The sequence below is a fragment of the Mustela erminea genome, chromosome 6 (assembly GCF_009829155.1).
Source record: "Mustela erminea isolate mMusErm1 chromosome 6, mMusErm1.Pri, whole genome shotgun sequence".
Taxonomy (NCBI): domain Eukaryota; kingdom Metazoa; phylum Chordata; class Mammalia; order Carnivora; family Mustelidae; genus Mustela; species Mustela erminea.
Window position 1 is genome coordinate 140,566,675 of NC_045619.1, and position 18,900 is coordinate 140,585,574.

The 18,900-nt window shown below is 55.1% G+C and overlaps 1 protein-coding gene across 1 annotated transcript; it reads left to right on the plus strand.

Annotated features, from left to right (window-relative positions):
* The first annotated feature begins 1,765 nt into the window (after positions 1-1,765).
* Positions 1,766-18,900, plus strand: ASB13 (ankyrin repeat and SOCS box containing 13). Its single transcript, XM_032349846.1, has 6 exons — positions 1,766-1,895; positions 6,639-6,826; positions 7,928-8,078; positions 10,306-10,440; positions 14,876-15,067; positions 17,023-18,900. Exons 1-6 carry the CDS (start codon positions 1,853-1,855, stop codon positions 17,148-17,150), a joined length of 837 nt encoding a protein of 278 aa, XP_032205737.1. The 5' UTR covers positions 1,766-1,852; the 3' UTR covers positions 17,151-18,900.

An 18,900-nucleotide genomic window follows, 5' to 3' on the forward strand; every position in this document is an offset into this window, starting at 1 on the left:
CAGGCGCCCCAGCTTTAGATTTAAAGCGAGATGTGGTGACTCTTCCTTTCACTTGTACACACAGATGCCATTGTAGGGTTATTGATTGGCCTGATTTCAACATTGTTCCATCGCAGGGAAGAGAGAGGCCTGAAGACAGGGAGAGTGATGGGAATGGCTGGTGCGGGGAGCGCTCAAGCACACGCAGTATTTATCAAGTAAGTTTGAGGTTTTATGTGGGTTTGGTTCATGGTGCCTCCAAACAGTTACGACAGTAACATCGAAGACTATTGACCCCAGATCACCATAAATAATGGAAAAACTTTGAAAAACTGCAAAAATTACCAAAAAGTGACACCAAGACACACAATGAGCAAATGCTGTTGGAAAAATGGCACGGATAGACTTGCTCAACACACAAGCCTTCAATTTGTTAAAAAAAAAAAAATCTGCAAAGTAAAATCAAGTGAAATGCAAAAAAGGAAATTAACGCAAAAATAAATTACTAGTTAATGATATTTTCAGAACAACTTTATTTCAACTTGGACAAAAATTAAATTACATCCTATAGATTAAAACAAATTCCAGACTTAAAGACTTAACAGCAGAACACAACAAAATAATTATATACATGTTCTGGCTCTTGGTGGGGAAATACATTCTGACTGTTGGAGAAAGAAGGAACACTCTCAGAGTATATATTTCTGAATATATATGAAAAGCTAAAACTTTTCTGCAATATTGCAATCAAGCAACAGAATGGAGAAAAATTTACAAAATAAGCTAATTAGGAAATATCTGCTAATATATTTAAGAAATACATACGTGTCTATGTAGACACATAAATACAGTATAAATGTATGTGGTTTATAAATATATATGGTATATACAAATATACAGTCTGTACTAAGATCTAGATGATGCTTTAATCAAGGAAGAAAAATTAAAGAAAATACGAACTATGATTCAAGGCATTGTTACAGAAAAAAAATAACATCCCACAGCAACTAGATTTTAAAAATGTACATTGAATACAGAATGCAAGAAACTCACAAGAAAAATGCAGTTTTTTTGAATGTAGTTTTGTTGAACAAGTGGCAGTGAGGGTGCGAACACACGGCAAACAGGCTTGAAGTGCCCTTTCCAGGTCCGGGGCTGGGACTCCCCAGGGGCTTTGGTCAGACCAGCTTCAAACTCCCTTTCCATGCAAAGGAAAAGCCCGCATGCAAAGCCCGCGGTCTGGACGGGAGTCGTCCAGGGGAGAGAGAACCCTTCTGCTCTCCACGAGTCCTCGTGTATTTCCGCACCGGGTACGTCCTGATATTGCTGCTTTCCAGCCCAAACTAACGTCTCCGCGTAGGCTCCGTCCAGGTCGGGGTGGGAGAGGGATCTCGTGCCGAGGCGACAAGGAACCTGGACGGAGTGAGACCTGCCGAACCGTGCAACCCGCTTTGCACAAGCAGAGCAAAGCGCACCTCACTACGCGGCGGTCCACCGGGACTTAGGCGGAAACCGGTGCTTGCGTCCCGCCGCGGGCCCGGGGAGGGCGCGTCTGCTCTGCCCTCGCTCTCCGAAGGGCGCGGGGGGAAAGTGCGGGCCGGTCTTCCCGGACCCAGAGCAGAGCAGCTCCGCAGCGCCGCCCAGCCAGCAGCGCGAGGCACCGCCGGGAGCCCCGCCGCCCGCGCTCTGCGCTGCGCCCCGAGCTCCGGGCCGAGTCCCGGGCGCCCGGCCGCGGCCGAACTACAACTCCCGCGGCCCCTCGGGCGGCCGCGCCGCGCCCCCATCGGCCCGCCCAGCCCGCGGAGCCCCGCCCAGGTCGCGGGCGCCGGAGTCGCCGGGAGTGCGGGCGCGCGGCGGCGAGCGGGCGGGCGGCATGGAGGCCCGCGGGCCGGACGGCTGCTTCCTGGGCGACGTGGGTAGGTGCGGGCGCGGGTGCGGGGACTGCGGGCGCGCATCGGGCCCGGAAGCAGGGGCCGCCGGGCTGCTCTCGGGCGGGACAGGTGCGTCCGAGGACGCGCGCCCGGCGATCGTGACGCGCGCTGCCTCCGGGACGCCGGCGGGGCGCTTTGGTGGGCCGGGGCTGGAGCGCCGCGGTTCCCTTTCCCGAGCAGCCTCGGGGATCCCCGAGCATCTCCGGCGCGCTCTGCGTCCGGCTCCTCGACCCCGGCCAGCGCGTCGCGGAGCCAGTCATGGTCGTGACGCGTCAGTCGTGGGACTTCCCGCCTGCAGACCCACCGGCGCGCCGCGCACCGTGGGCAAGGCGCGGGGAGGGGGTGGGCATAGTCATGGCCAAGCTCAGAGCACCCGGGAGGTGCCCGGTGTGAGAAGGTCGTGGCGCACTGTCATTAGCATCCTACAGGTACACCCAGTTGTCATAGAAGGCATCTGCTCCGGGAGGAGGAGATGCCCTTGCGACAGGTCACCCTGTGTTTAAAAAAAAAAAAAAAAAAAGAAAGAAAGAAAGAAAAGAAAAAGAAATAGAAAAAAAAATCTCGGTTCTTCCCCGAATCTCGCTTACCATCCGGGCTACGGAAGAATAAAATGAATTCGAGGGCAAAGGGACATTCCCTGGGGGAAGCAAACATCTTTGCCAATGAAGTAATACTACAGCAGATGAAATGTGCCCAGAACGCACTTTGAAAACCTAGAAGCCAAAAAAAAAAAAAAAAAAAAAAAAAAAAATTGTCTAAAATACCTTTACCTTAGTAAAAACAGCATTGCCAATAAAGGTGGGAAGTCATAAGAGTCAGTTTCCAGTGTGAGGAGTTACAGCACTAGCAAGGCAGGTGTTTGGTCTTGCAAAACAGCCACCTTCAACCAGATCAAAGGCATTTAATAAGCATCTGGTTTGACCTGGCATTCCACCCCAGGCAGGCACAAGACTTTGACCCCACCAGCGTGATCTGTGTTTGGTTCAGTTAAATAAGCAATGAACAGCTAACCAGGGCAGCCAAAACTAGTTGGCATATTTTTGTTCATGTAGAGTGCTTAGTAACAGAGCATTTACTTCTGAGTGCTTTTGTTTTCTTTTTGTGTAGTTTAAGGAATCTTGAAGAGTAAAGCATAATCCAGCAATGGATTTACGGCTTCTGAGGTTCATGGATATTTTTGACTGTCATTGTTTTATTTCCCTTAAAAAAATATGCCCTGACACTTTCATTCTCAATGCTAATGAATCAGCTGAATGTATTGGATCTGGGGACCTGCTATCCCAGCAGAAGCAGAGGCCCACTGTAGGAACTGCAATCCATTTTAACATTCTGATCTGAAATTCTAGATGCATAGTATACTTACATTTTCCATTTTTTAATAGAACACCTCAGAGAGGTAAAGACTGTACTTATTGAGGCCATACTGTAAGGCTCTGCAGAGAATTTAGGGCAAGTCATCTCCTAAGTGAATCCAGTATTCATAACTTTGCAAACATAATACAAGATGTTATGGACCCAAGGTAAGTGTCCATTTGCAAAGTTGAAAAAGTGATCCTATATTCAGGATCTATACTCAAGAGCTGTACTCAAGAGGCTGCCAGAAGACGACAAAAGGGTTCCTTAAGGATTTGGGGGCTCTAAGCCAGATGAACCAATTTTCTCAGTCATTCTTGGCCAAGAACTCCGAACATAGCTCACTACTGTCTGGGGTAATCAGAAGGTCTGATGGAGAGGGAAAGGAGAGTTTCTGGGACCACCGTAAGAGCCTGGATCTGCTAGGTTATGTGCCAGCATTCGTCACCTGTCCTGGGGGAGCTGCAGTCGGTCCCTATATCTGATGATTTAAAGGTACAACTGAGTTCACACAACGAGAAAGAAGCAAGGCTGAAGTTAAACCCAGGAGGATTTTTTCTGGGTTCCTTGTTTTATGCTCAAAGACTCACACCCCTCCCATCAAATACCTTCATCTCTAAATCAATTTGTAGGGTCACTTGAGTGCTTCCCTCCCACCCCCACCACCCCCAGCAGTAAGTCTCAAGACTGGGCTTAAAATACTCCATAAACTGTGTTGTAAACATACACTTTCTCACCTAGGCTTTGTCATTCCATTTATAGAGCATGGGAAGAATTGATTTAGCAGAATTCCTAAGGGTTTAGGATTTTTGAAATGTTCAGTGACCACTGGCTTCAACTTAAAGTCCCCAGATTCATTAACCCCTCACCAGAGAGCCCGTCTGCCCCCTGAAGCCATGCTCTGACTTCTCCTCTCTAGCTATGAAAGTCCTAGATGAGATCTTCACCCCTTAGAAACCCGTTTCATCCGCATTGATAATGTTTGCTGTAGCCACCCTGGTTCGTTTTCTTAGCTAGATCTTCTGGACCACATGCCGCTTCACTTGGCATTTTTATGATTTGGAGACGGCTTCTTTCCTTAAACCTCACAAACCAGCCTTCTAGCTTCTGTCTTTCTTTTACAGCTTCCTCGCCTCTCACCTTCCATGGAACTGAAGAGAGGTAGGGCCTTGCCCTAGATTGGGTTTTGGCTCAGGGCGATGATGTGGCTGGTTTGATCTTCTGTTCAAACCACCTACACCTTCTCCGCATCAGCAGTAAGGCTGCTTCATTGTCTTAGCATTCGTGTGTTCACTGGAGTAGCACTTCTCATTTCCTTCAAGAACTTTTTCTTTGCACCCACAACTTGGCTGTTTGGAGCAAGAGACTTAGTTTTCAGCCTGTCTTAGCCCTTCCACATGCCCCCGTTCCTGAGCTTAATCATTTCTCGTTGTTTTTAAAAACATTTTTTTGGAGATTTATTTTAGAGAGAGTGACAGCGCATGTGTGCGAGTTGGGGGGGAGGGGACGAGAGAGAATCTCAAGCAGCCTCCCTGCGGGGTGCAGAGCCCAACGTGGGGCTCCGTCTCATGACCCTGAGACCATGCATGGCCTGAGCTGAAATGAAGAGTCAGGAGTTTAACTGCCTGAGCCACCCAGGGGCCCCTCATTTCTAGCTTTTGATTTAAAGCGAGAGACATGGGACCCTTCCTTTCACTTGAATAGAGAGGCCTGCGTGGGGTTATTATTGGTCTTAATTTCACTGTGTGGTCTTAGGGAATTGGGAGGCCTGACGAGAGGCGGGCGGGGGAACAGTTGGCTGAGGAAGTCGGGACACCCACATTTGTCGATTAAGCTCCCCGTCTCCTAGGAGCATGGTTTGGGGCCTCCCCAGACAGGTAAGTAACACCAAAGGTTATGGATCGCAGGTCACGACAACAAAGGTAATCAAGTGTGAAATACTGCAGCAATGACCGAAGTGTGACAGGCACAAAGTGAGGTAAAAACCGTTGGAAAATTTGCAACACAGGATTGCCACAGGCCTTCAATGTGTAAAACAAATTAAAAAATTAAAAAAGCAAAAAACCCAAATTACCTGCGAAGTGCAAGAAATCGAAGGCGCCCCCTCGCCTTCCTGAGCTGCAGCCCCATCCTGCTGCGACACTGGGGGCCCCACGCTGCTTTCCCCTTTGTGAGATTGCAACCCCTCACCCTGCCTGCGGGTTTGGCTTCTTCCAGACCGACTTTAGGGTGGTAGCTGCTTTTTACTAGCCCCCAAGACAGGCGTGCCGGTGACTGGTCATTACCATGGGGGAAGCAAACATTCTGGGGTCCCCTCAAGAGAAGGAGTAGAAAGTCCCACAAGCTTGGCTTGTCTATTTTGTGACATGGGGAGAAGGAGAGGAGAAGGGAGTTGGGGGAAATCGGAGGGGGAGACGAACCATGAGAGACTGTGGACTCTGAGAAACAAACTGAGGGTTTTGGGGGGGAGGGGGGAGGGGGGTTGGGAGAGTCTGGTGGTGGGTATTATGGAGGGCACGGATTGCATGGAGCACTAGGTGTGGTGCATAAACAATGAAAAAAAGCTGTTCTAGGGGGATGTAGTAATAAGATGTGCCTTGTAAGGAGAGAGAGCTGCTATCATGAAGAGGTATGTGACGTGATCTCGTCTTTTGAAGTGCTGTGACGGTAAGGATAGGTCGGTATTAACCCAGCATGGTCATTTAGCACTTTTTTTTTTTTAAAGCTGAGTGTCTGGAAGACGCCACTGTACCCTGGGTTATGGACACCGAGTAAACACAGCTATAGTGGGTGCTTTCGGGTAGTTCACGGTCTCAGCTAGTTCGTGCCTTTTTGTCTGCACTTGGCCCAGACGGGCACCCTCATTCCCACCTAGTAGGGAGCCCAGTGGGCAGCAGGGCACCAGGCTCCCGGTGACCCCAGACTCACCACGGTCAAGGCTCCGGCGCTCCGTCCCACCGCTCGTGCAGGCTCCGTGCTCAGGAGGCAGCGGGATGGCTCCAGCACGGCTGTGCTCGGGTCCAGGCCGCGTGGAGGTGAAGGAGAGGGGGGGTCTTCTGGAAGTCCGTGGGAGAGAGGGGAGTTCTGAAGCTGTGAAACCACTGCCAGTCCCCCCTCCCCTCCTGGGAGCCACAGTTGGGTCAGCTGTGCAGCAGGGATTCCTGGGATTGGCTTAGATCACTCGCGGGGTGAGCCGGACACTCAGCCGGCTCAACCGCCCCGGCGCCCATCCCCCAGGGAGTCTGGGGCTGTTGGGACCAACTCCGTGATCACACCTGGTGTCTTGGGTTTCGTAAGGGTCCTTGGGGTTGCATGGGGTTCTCTGGCCCTGGAGGCGGCGGCGCGGCCCCAGCGCTCGTGTGCTCTCCCGCGCAGGTTTCTGGGTGGAGCGCACCCCCGTGCACGAGGCGGCCCAGCGCGGCGAGACCCTCCAGCTGCAGCGGCTGATCGAGAGCGGCGCGTGTGTCAACCAGGTCACGGTGGACTCCATCACGCCCCTGCACGCGGCCAGTCTGCAGGGCCAGGCGCAGTGTGTGCAGCTGCTGCTGGCAGCCGGGGCCCAGGTGAGGGGCCCTGTGGGACGGAGCCCGAGAGGGTAGGGACGCCACCTGCTCCCCAGAACCTAGGGAGGGAGGGAAAAGAGATACGAGGCCCGGGATTAGCCTTGTGCTGTGCAAATGCACGGGAAGGAGAGAAGGCCCTGGACGGGAAGGAGGAAGCCAGCGGGGGCCTTCTCTAGGTCGGCGGCACGCTGAGGCCCAGTGTGGTCATGGCTCGGCTATCAGGAGCGTACTGGTGGCCAGAGAGAGGCCGTCGTCGGCAGGGAGAGGCAGGGGGAGCGCTCTGCATGGATGCAGGGGCAGGAGCAGGCCTGCACATCACACAGGCCCAGGAGCTGATGCTTGGGTCCGGGGGAAGGTTATGGTCCCAGAGGACTGAGCCGGTTGCCGCTCTCCATGGGAGGTAGGGGCGGGCTGGCCCAGAACACAAGGCTCGGGTTTGTTTCCCCGGTGCCTGCCAGGACGCGCCGCAGCCGGTTGTGTCCGGCTGGCGGGGCAGCTGGCTGCGGGGCACTGGGAGGAGCCGACTGGACACCCACAACCCGCAGCCGCTGGAACCCGGGCCCCAGTGTGCATCCTGAGCTTCACCAGTCCCACCGCCACGCCAGCTCCCCAGAGCCTCGCCTCTGACGGTGGCCCCCGAGGAACCGGAACACAGTGTAGTGTGTCCCTGAATAACAGCGGAGTTCTAGACAGACCCTGCCGGCTGATGGAGTCGCCTTCTTCCTTCCTGAGGGTGTTCTGGCTGGAGGGGCCGCGTGAAGCCACCGGCACTCTGAGCAGGAGTTCAGACTCATCCCCTCCTGTGTCCTTAGCTTGCAGTCTGGGGCAGGGGGCAGGTGGCAAGAGGGAAGCAGAATTGAGCCTGTCCCGAGAAGAGCCCCGAAGAGGACGCCTCCCACACTTGCAGGCTGACTGGCACTCCCGACCCCCGTTCCTTTGTCTTTGAACACCCTTGTCTGGCGCAGTTCCTTGGCACACACTTGGACACTGGTGCTCCCAACAAGGGCCTTTGCAAAGATGAATGTGCATCGGGGGAGAGCGGGTCCCGTGGGCTTCCCCTCTGCCCTGATGCCCGCCCCGCTCCTTTCTCCCTGCCACCAGGTGGACGCCCGCAACATCGATGGCAGCACACCCCTGTGCGATGCCTGTGCCTCAGGCAGCATCGAGTGCGTGAAGCTCCTGCTCGCCTACGGGGCCAAGGTCAACCCGCCCCTGTACACGGCATCCCCGCTGCACGAGGCCTGCATGAGCGGTGAGTCCACGTGAGCAGGCAGTGTAGACGGGAAGCCACAGGTTGGTAAGGAGGGTGCCAGACTGCTTCTGGCTCCTGGTCGGGGGTTGCCTGGCTGTCAGAACCTCCGCGTTTTCTCCTTTTTTCCCATCCAGGGGTGCAAGATGGTTTTCACCCAGGAGTCGGGGGGCCGTGGTTTCCAGGTTGGGGTTCTGTTTCTCAGGGTGCCCTCCAGTGCCTTTCAGATGTTAACACTGCAAGTCCCTCCCCCTGCCGTGGCTCCTCTGTCTCCCCAGCCTTTTGCCCTGTGGCTCCCTGTTCTGGTTGGGAGGAGAGACCCAACATATGCCCGAGGACAGGTGCTGGCAGGGGAGGAGGTGCACCCTGGAGGCTCGGAACAGGTGGGATTTCATCTGCCCCGCGGGAATGGATAGGATTCAGTGGAGGGGAAGAGGAAGGCCACTCCGTGCACAGAGAAGGTGACTCATCCAGGCTTACTGGGCCTGAAGTTCCCAGTGGAGGGTCAACAGAGAAGACTGGAAATTTAGGGCAACACTGGCGGGTGGGAGATCGTTAAATGACAGACTACGGAGTCTGGATTCTACTCTTCTGAGCAAAGGTTGCATGCTCCTGGCCGCTATTTGGGTTGGCGGGCACCCTGCTGGTCTTGGTTGGGGGGGGTGCGGGGCTGTGGGGGTGGGGCGTGCTCTTCCACATCTCTTCACGGAGCCACTGTCCTCTGTGGCCTCCCGCCCCGCTGCCCAGTGAGGTCGGCTTTGGTCACCCGGACCTCGTGCTGAGACCGTACCACCGCCATCCAGGTCAAAGGAGCATCGTACAGTTCCAAGGACACTTTATGAAACCCGCTACACTACGTGTGATCGTGTCCTTGGTCCAGTCTCTCCTCGAGGTCCTTGGGGGACCCCCATGACCAGAGGGTGGAAGCCAGAGTCTTCGGCCCGGCCTGTGAGGCGTTGGCAGCCTGCGTCTCACTCAGAAGCTCTCCGAACCCTCTCCCACCGCTGCCCCCCACCACCGCGTCCCCCAGTCCCACCTAGAGCTGCGCAGTGCCCCCTGCCATTCCACACCTGCGTCTCTCTGCATGTGGCCTGAAATCCCCACTTTGCAGAATGTCGGCTGGGACATGAACCATCTCCTGCTTCGGCGTTACCTACCCACTGTCCTGTGCTCTCTCGCCGGGCTGATGTGTGTCTGGATTGTCTCTGGTCATTGATTTGCCCTTCCGCGTGGAGGGCAATACGGACAGCTTTATAAATTTATGTCCCGCTCCTGGGCAGACGGGGGAAGGGGGAGAGCTGGTCTTGTATCTGCTTAATCGCCTCAAACTCAGAATGGTCCTTCTGCTAAAGTAGCGTAGTTTGGGGAGGCGCATCTGCTGCTCCTCAGTAGAGGCCTGAAGGGGTGGGCGTGTCCTGACATGGAGAGGGGAGCCGGGAGTGCAAGGCCCTGGGAGCCCAAGGGGGACGGATTCACTTAGAAGGCTTGGGAGAAGGATCGGCAGGGTTTATATAGTACGAGGGAGAGCAGGGCACAGAGTCAGAGCCGACTCAGGAGCGATGCCGATGACGAGACAGACCGGCCAGGCACAGGGACCCCCAGGAGGGGAGGGAGAGGCCTGTGCGGCGGTCAGGACATCCCCAGGAGCATGGCCGGCAGAGGGCTGGAGCCGCCAGTGACGGAGCGGGAGTCCGTGAGGAGGGGGGATGCAGCCTGGGGCAGGATGGACCTCCGCGCAGACCGAGTTGGAGATGCCGGGGAAGAGGCAGGAGAAGCCCCGGCGGGGACAAGAGCAGGGGACCTACGAGGTGGGGAGGCTTAGGGAGGTTCATCCAGGAGCCGTGGCCTCGGGCTGGCAGCTTCAGAAGCTCACGCCCAGGCTCGCCGCCCGCACACAGCTCGGGAGGCAGCCCGGAGGTGGGGAGCTTTTCCCTAGCTGCCGTGGAGCCGAGTCCAGCGGTTCAGGGTGGTATCCCAGACCTTCCGCTCTCCCCCAAGAGGGTCCGCTGCCTGGCAGGCTCGGTAAACCCTGCAGGCCCTGAAGGGACCTTCTTTGGCTCCCTGGGGCCACACGGTATTGTGAATGGTGTTTGGTTGGGCCACAGCCCTGGTGCCCCCTTCCTCCCCCGTAGCCAGGCTTGGGGCTCACCTGTCCGGCTGCCGCTGCCTTGGGCTGATGGCAAATGCACACATTCATTCATGGTTTCCGTCCTTTCCCATGCGTTTGAAGGAAGCTCTGAGTGCGTGAGGCTGCTTATTGACGTCGGGGCCAACCTGGAGGCGCATGACTGCCATTTCGGGACCCCTCTTCACGTGGCCTGTGCCCGGGAGCATCTGGACTGCGTCAAAATGCTGCTTAATGCAGGTAGGCCGGCCTTTCTCCTGCGCTGCCCAGGGTGAGTGTGTCCTGATTCTCCCTGTGCTTCTCGGGGCAGGCGTGCTGGTGTTCATACCCGCGTGGCTGAAGGCAGGTGTGTCCTGTTTCTCCCTGCACCGCTGGGGCAGGTGTGCTGGTGTTCATACCCGCATGACTTGATGCAGGGGTTTTGGTTACCTGTCCATGTCCTGGCCATGAGCGGGGCAGTGCAATCAGACAGACCAGCTTGGAAAGTGGCTCTCCCACCCACACAGCTGAGACCGTGGGCCTCCGTGTCTGTATCTCTAAAGTTGGGAAGAATAAACCCCGTTTTGTGGGGTTGCTGGAAGGACTTGTACTCACGTTTCTGCAGGATCTGCTGCTCGATAAAGGCCAGTCGTTATTTCGAGTGGGCACGGGGACCAGCCACCGTGCCTGCCTGATGGGTTTGCATCTACATCAGAAAGAGGTAGGGGGCTTCGTGGGAAAGGAGCCGGCAGCACGTTTGGAATCTGGGTCCTTGTTCAGGCTCAGGATAGGGGTTTCGAAATAAAGCATAGCCCGGTCCAGTGAAGGTTGGATTCAGGACCTGTTTACCATGGTGGTTGTTGAAACATAGCCAAAGTGGGTGCTGGCAGAGAGTTTTCATTATGAACCCAGTGTAAATATTTTGTTGGAAAATTGTAGCTCAGCCATTCTGGGTGTAACTTAGGATAAAAAACAAAACTGGTCAGAAATAGAACGATGACATGCTCTCTCCGGACGGCAGTCATTTGAGTGTAAGTTACATGTGCTTTTCTGTTCGGGAGTCTGGTTCACTTTCATGAGCCACTTTTACGTGTTTTTAGTGAAAAAGACTTATTTTGTGTCAGGTTAGCCATTGGGATGGTCTTCCTTCTACACAACGCTAAACCGTCGGGACGAGGAGTAGTCTGAAGCTTTCCAGCAATCACTCTGCTTTGCGGTCAACCGAGGGTCATCAGCTGCTGTGACTGCTGAGCTGAAATGGCCACGTTACCGTCAACCGCTGTCCCCAGAGCGCCTGCTGTGCATGCACTCAGGACACCTGGTGCCCTTTCTTCTTTAGTTCCTTTAGTGGTGGCTGGAGGGGAGAGCATCGAGTCAGGGCCCTGAGCCCCAGCACCCGTCTGTATCAATTAGCACTTTACGGATCCAGTTACTCTTGTAAGCAGCCACGTGCAGGGGGCCGAAGGGAAGTCCTGGTCCAGGAGAATGAAAGGATCAGAAGGAGGCAGGTGTCAGGGTTACTTTGCTCCAGGGGTTGTCTGCATCCTGAAGCTGGCATGTCTCCGAATCTTGCAGGTCTGCTGTCCACTCTGCGGGCTTGATCCTATGCCTGGCGTCCCTAATGAGCTGAAAATGACAGCATCAGGGTTGGGCTCAAATCCACTTTTCTTCCCGAGGCTTTGGGTAGTTTTCTCTAAGACTGAGAAATAGCTTCTCCAGCTGTCTCCCGCACATTTCCCCTTAAATCTCAGGAGCCACATTGGGTCCTGGTTCGGAACCCAACCTAGTCTCTTTGTCCGGGCTTGGCACATTCTGACTGGCTCAGGCTCAGGTTATTTGAACCAGTTACTGGGGGTGGGGAGAGAGGGATTCACCAGTCAGGACCCATTCCCGGGGATAGAGGCCAGGCGGTCCCCCTGCCCTAGCAGCCACTGTCCCGCAAGTTCCAAGGTGTGGGCTCAGTGTGGGGGGCTGGTCAGTCTGGGAAGGCAAGTGGGGGGCTTTCCAACACCTGGGGCATGGAGTGAGGGACAGAATGGAGTGCTCTGGGGAAGGCTCCCCCACACAGCAGTGGTGACCGCCACTACCAGGCCCCGGCCCTGGACTTGACTGTCGCTGTAGGTTTAGATGGTCGCCTTTGACAGCTCCTCCTTCCTAGAGCAGAGGCGGTTTCCAGCTGCCAGCGAGGGCACCCCGGAAAGGAGAGAGAGGGCAGCATGCGGGCTCTAAGGGACGCAGTGATTCTTCACGTGGTGGGGTGGGTCGCAGAGCCCTTGGAAGATCCACGGGAAGCCTCAGAGGCCGGGGTGGGCGCGGAGGCGGCGGGTCTGGTGTGGAGCCGGAGACTGGAGCCGCCGCCGGGAGCGCGCAGAGGAGCGGGGACCGAGCGGAGTGGGGACGGTGCTGCGCACCTTCTCTGCGGCGGGGCCGGTGCGGGCGGGGCGGGGGGGGGGGGTCCCGCATCCTGGTGGCCGGCCCTGGCCTGCGCGTGCGCTTAAGGCTTTACTCCGACTCCGCTTCGGTCCCGTCGTGCTTTGAAATCAGAAATCAGACTTTGACCCCTTTTTCCCTGAAGACTGAGGTTGAGAATTTTTCATGCCCCGATGCCTGAGGTTGTTTTGCTTGGCTTCCTCTCCCCTCCCCCGCTCTCTCCCTCCTCCCTCTCCCCTTCCAGTTCCCCTGCCCCCTCCATCTCTTCCTTCCTCTCCCCACAGCCGGTCCTTCTCTCCGCACCCCAGTTGCAGGTACATCATCATCAGCCCCCACAAAACCACCTTCTCCCCCTTTTTTCTTTCCTCTGTCCCTGCCCCCCAGCCCCCATTTTACTGTGTGTTCGCTTCCTTTCTCTGTGTTTTGTAAGCTACACCCGGAGGGTTGTGTTCCTGACTCTGCCCTCGGTGCTGTTTGTACCGTGTGTGCCCAGGTCCGTGGTTCGCCGAGCCGCAGCGCATGCCAGTGCCCCCTCCCGATCCCCCTCCCGCGTCACCCCCAGTCCACAGCAGCCCGGAGCAGGAGAAACAGCCTGTTTTGTACCTTGGGATGCCACCTGGTGGAAAGAATCACTGTGCGGTGGTTTTGTTGCCTGAGAAGCAAGGGGGGTGTGAGTCCGAGAGCTCTTCCTACCGCCGGTTTTCTCCTTGACAGCCTGGGGCCCCGTCTCTCTTGCTAAACAGAGACAGTCTCTTTCCATCCCGCTTGGCAAGATCATTGCCACAATCAATGACCTGAGGCAGCTCCTGCATTTCACAGTCTGTACACTTTACAGTTTATTTTTCGTCACCGGTTTGCGTCTAGCACTCCTACCCCTATTTGCTTTACGGCCGCGACTATAGAATTCTTTATTCTCCCAGGCGGCACTGGAAGAGCGCCCCCCAGCATGTAGGGGTTTCATGGGGGAGGTTCTTTTTTTAATTTATTTTATTTTTTAATTAACATATATTATTAGCCCCAGGGGTACAGGCCTGTGAATCGCCAAGTTTACACACTTCCCAGCACTCACCGTAGCACAGACCCTCCCCAGTGTCCATAACCTCCCCCCCGCACCCCCAGCAACCCTCAGTTTGTTTTGTGAGATTAAGAGTCTCTTATGGTTTGTCTCCCTCCCAATCCCATCTTGTTTCATTGATTCCTTTCCTACCCCCCAAACCCCCCATGTTGCAGCTCCACTTCCTCATATCCGAGAGATCATATGATAGATCTCTTTTGGGGGACATAACTTCACTAATGCTGGGCCCTTTTCCTTAGCTTCTTTAAGATACTTTTCTCCTATCCCGTTTCTCTTATAACTTCCTTATCCACTAGGAGCAGACTTCAAAGAAGTTGGTTAAAAAAAAATCCTGAGGGTCCAGGAGATCCCCTTGCGTAGAATTGGTGATGGCCATGCCCTAGGAATGATGTTTTACACAAATCCTATTTTTATCAAAATATTTTTGATGCATCTAAAATATTATAATTAGTACTTATTCACCTCTTTCTGAAAGTCTACTGTTTTTTAAAAGATTTTATTTGAAGGAGAGAGAGAGAGAGCATAGACAGGGAAAAGGACAGTGGTAGAGGGAGAAGCAGGCTCCCTACTGAGCAAGGACCCCCCCAATGTGATCCCCAGACCCCGAGATCATGGCCTGAGGTGGAGGTGGACACTTAACTGCCTGAGCCCCCCAGGCGCCCCTCTGAACGTCTACCACTATCCTGAGAGCAGGTGGGTGGCAGAGCTTACGAGACACCTCATCTCTTACCTGAACTGTGGAAGATGTTTGGGGAACATGACCTGTGTTTCTTTTGAGCTTCTCTTTTCTGAAAGCATAATTACTAGGAAGTATTCCGTCCTTCCTGCAGCACAGCTTTCCAGAGCCTCTGTCCTGCACCTGCCGTGCATGTGCTCGCACAAGCAGGAACAGTGTGCACAGGAGCGGGAACAGCAGGGGAGTTTCTGTAGCGCCCCCTGAGCTCTCAGAGCCTCAGAATCCATGGGCACAGCCTGTATGAGGTCTTAGAACTGCCTGTTAACTCACAGGGAAGTTTTCTGTTTTCTTTTTCTTCTTTCTGGTTCCATTTCCAGTTCTCTCACTTTCCTACAGCTGTTGGTCTGTAGCTCTCCTACCATCAGAAAAAAAAAAGTAATTACTGCTTTGGGATCTTGAAAAAGAGGCTTCTCGGCCTCTCCTTGTGATAATTGTTCTCCGCTCTGGACCGGCAGGGGCCAATGTGAACGCAGCGAAGCTTCACGAGACCGCCCTGCATCACGCAGCCAAGGTGAAGAACGTTGACCTCATCGAGATGCTCGTTGAGTTTGGAGGCAACATCTACGCGCGGGACAACCGGGGGAAGAAGCCGTCCGACTATACGTGGAGCAGCAGCGCGCCAGCCAAGTGCCTGGAGTTCTACGAAAGTGAGGCCCTGCCGTCCTTGTCGCGTGGATGTGCTTGGTTGGGTTCGCACAGCACGGGGTAGCCTGCAGATGCTCCGACAGTCTGTCAGTCATGTCCGAGCTAGCCAGCCGTCCTGGGCCCCTGTGAACCACCCCCACCCTCCAGGAGACAAGGACAAAGGATCTGGCTGAGGACCACACTTCTTTGGGTGCAGATTCTTTTTTAAAAGATTTTATTCATTTATTTGAGAAAGAGAGAGGGAGTGCCCAAGCAGGGGGAGTGGCAGGCAGAGGGAGAGGGAGAAGAGGAACCCGAAGTGGGGTTTTTTTTTTTTTTTTAAATTTTATTTATTTATTTGACAGAGAGAAATCACAAGTAGACGGAGAGGCAGGCAGAGAGAGAGAGAGGGAAGCAGGCTCCCTGCTGAGCAGAGAGCCCAATGCGGGACTCGATCCCAGGACCCCGAGATCATGACCTGAGCCGAAGGCAGCGGCTTAACCCACTGAGCCACCCAGGCGCCCCGAGAGGGAAGCAGGCTCCCTGCTGAGCAGAGAGCCCAATGCGGGACTCGATCCCAGGACCCTGAGATCATGACCTGAGCCGAAGGCAGCGGCTTAACCCACTGAGCCACTCAGGCGCCCTCCGAAGTGGGGCTTGATCCCAGGCCCCTGGGACCATGACCTGAGCCAAAGGCAGACACTTAACCGACTGAGCCACCCAGGCACCCCTGGGTACAGATTTTTTTTTTTTTAAGATTTTATTTATTCATTTGACAGGCAGAGATCACAAGTAGGCAGAGAGGCAGGCAAGAGAGAGGGGAGGGAGCAGGCTCCCTGCAGAGCAGAGAGCCCGATGCGGGGCTTGATCCCAGGACCCTGGGATCATGACCTGAGACGAAAGCAGAGGCTTAACCCACTGAACCTCCCAGGCGCCCCATGGGTACAGATTTTCAAATGATTTTATACTGCCTTACCACCACAAGAGGCTTACAGACGCCTCTCAGTTGGGGGAGAAAAAAACCAATTTACTCACATGTTTGCTGGCCCCACCCCACCGAAATCCGTCTGAACTTTGAGGCAGATGCCATCCATATGTGTCCAACATGTCCTGGAGGGTATTTCTTTTCCTGTTCCAAATAACTGGCGGCATGAAGTAACGGGGGAAAATGAATTTCCCCAGGATTTTTTTTTTTTCTTCTTTTCCTCTCAAAGAATTTTTTATTTCATAAATCTTCATCAGTCGAGAATACTGTGTTTGGCGAATTTGTATTTTTATCAAGCAGATGTTTGCAGCGTATGTGGGTTTTTAAAGAATCGAATCATTGTAAAAGCCGACTCTGTTACGCAGGTGCCTTGGTGGCCGGGGCCCCAGGGACCTTCCTTTGTTGGCCCTGGTGTGCTTACCCTCCTGAGCCACAGCTGCAGGCTTCTCCTTTTGTCCCGAGGTCCTGACCCTCAGCCTGCGAGCCAAGCTGTGTCTGTCAGAGCCGTTCTGTGCTGTGTGCGTGTTGTCCCCGAGTCCCTCTCTGCCCCGCGGCTCGGGCGGTGAGAGCAGGGCCTGTGGCCTGGGACCTGCCCGGCGCTGGCCCTCACCCTGTCTGGAAGTTTGAGAAATGAGCCTGCTAGCCACAGAGCAGTCTGGAAGTTTGAGAAATGAGCCTGCTAGCCACAGAGCAGTCCTTTGCTGACGAATCTGTGTGCCAAGCTCTAACATTACAGAAAAGGGGTAAAGAAAAGCCTCCCCAGAACCCCGCAGAATGAAATCCCAGTGGACTCTACCCAAATTCCATTTCCTGATCTTCCTTCCGGGCTCCTTCGCGCCCCTCCTGGTAGCCTTCCCGGAAGGCACGCCGGCCCCGTCCTAGCCCGAGGGGAGGGGAAGCGTTTCCAGGTCTGCCGTGGCGTTTCCTGACGGGGAGGACGGTGTGCTCCTTCCTTCCGCTCACCGCACGGGATTCCTGTTCCGTCTCTTCCAGAAACACCTCTGACCCTGTCGCAGCTCTGCCGGGTGAGCCTGAGGAGGGCCACTGGCGTCCGAGGCCTGGAGAAGATCACCAAGTTGAACATCCCTCCCCGGCTCATCGATTATCTTTCCTACAACTGAGCCGCAGGCCTGGGAGGCAGGAGCCGGCCAGGGCGCCGGGGGTGGGGGTCCCCTGCTGCCGGCCTTGCCGAGCCTAGCGGCTGGGCCGCAAGGACTGGCCTTGTCTGCAGCCGCCCGACTGCCGACTGCTGGAGCCGGAACAGCATTCCCTGCGTCCCGGCTGCCTGCCCTGCTCTGTCTCCTCTGCACACTCGTGGAGGATGCTTCCAAGGCCCTGGGAAGGCGCGGCCTCAGCTTCTGCAGGAGCGTGGCCCCGTGCTGCCTCGCCTGGAATTCCGCACTCTCCTCGGGCCCAGCCATCCGGTGTCCTTTCACTGACCTTCCTCAGGGGGACTCTCAGGGAGGACTCTTCTGGGAGCACAGGAGAAGGCCACGCGGGGCTGAGGGTCCAGGGCCCTGCTGCCCCGGAGCCCGGGGCACCTTCGGCACTAGCACAGTCCTGGGTGTCCGAAGGGGGAAGGACCCTGTGCTGCAGAGGTCAGGTCCTGACCGTGTGGTTGGGGACAGCTGCTTTGATGACATCCTGCTACTTGGACGCTTTTTTCTGGAGCTGTGCTCGGCACTCTACAAGGCCCCCCTGTGCCCAGGCAGACCTGACACTCAGGGGGCTTTGCAGGGGTGTTGGTCGGGGAAGCCTTGGGCAGATTACTCCCCACACCTAGCACAGGAACTCTCCATGCCTCAGCTCTGCAGAAGTTTATGTTGGGGATACAATCTTGAATTAGAGCAGACACAGGCTGCCGCACTGAGGTTTTGTTTACAGGTCTGCAGAACCCCAGAGGACGTGCAGGAGTGTCCACATGTATTCCGGGAGAGGCTTCCAACGTGAAGGACTGTTAGGAGCCCCTCTAGGGAGGACCGCTCCTCTGGATGAATGGATTCTCTCCTTACCCGAGAGTGTGCTCACTCCCCGAAGCTCTGAAATTGTTAGGTCAGGGAGATTGCTGGCTCCCGGGATGATCAGCTGCTAACTCGTGCCTTTAGTAGGGACTTCCGGGATGTCTGTGATGCTGGGAACTGTCCGAGTGCTGAGCTGCGTAGGAATCAGACTCTTTCCCCGAGGCAGGGGAAGAAATCGTTTTTCCGGTTTGTTCCTGTAGTAACAGAGACATGAGCTCTACACTCTCGGCCATGAGACGAACCCTTCAGTAGTACAGTTACATGGCCTCTGTGTCAGATTCTCTCTCCTGATTTAAAAACACAAAAACCAGGCAGTTCAACTAGAGGACGTTTGCATAATTCGTGCAGGTGTATTTGGTTTCTGGGGACACGGAGAAGGCACCACTGGGAAACGAGGCTGGGAGTTGTGCCCGAAGGCTGGTGTCCCGACCTGCTCCCAGGGGAGTGTGTGGGGCAGAAAGAGGCTGCACTGGGGAAGCCAGGCGTGGGCGCGTCTCGTCTCCTCGGGGTTCCTTGGTGGGGCCGCAGATCTGGGGAGAGTTTCATGGTGGTGGCCAGTGGGCATTTTCTGGCTTGAAAATGACATTGATGCATTGTCAAGGTGGTGCCCCGCTGAGTGCCGGGAATGGGTCACTCCCCTTCCAGTGCCATGTGAGATCCGAGTTCGGGGCAGATGGTTTTGCACGTACTAACAACAACAACAATGAAAAACTCTCTGGGTTCTGCCCATCCACCTGTGTAACAGAAACTGGCCTCTAGGCACGAATGCTGATGCGCTTTCTCCCGTGGACTAGAGTGCAGAGTCCGTCCCCACACTCGCTGCTCAATAAAAATTGTTTCATAGAGTCCA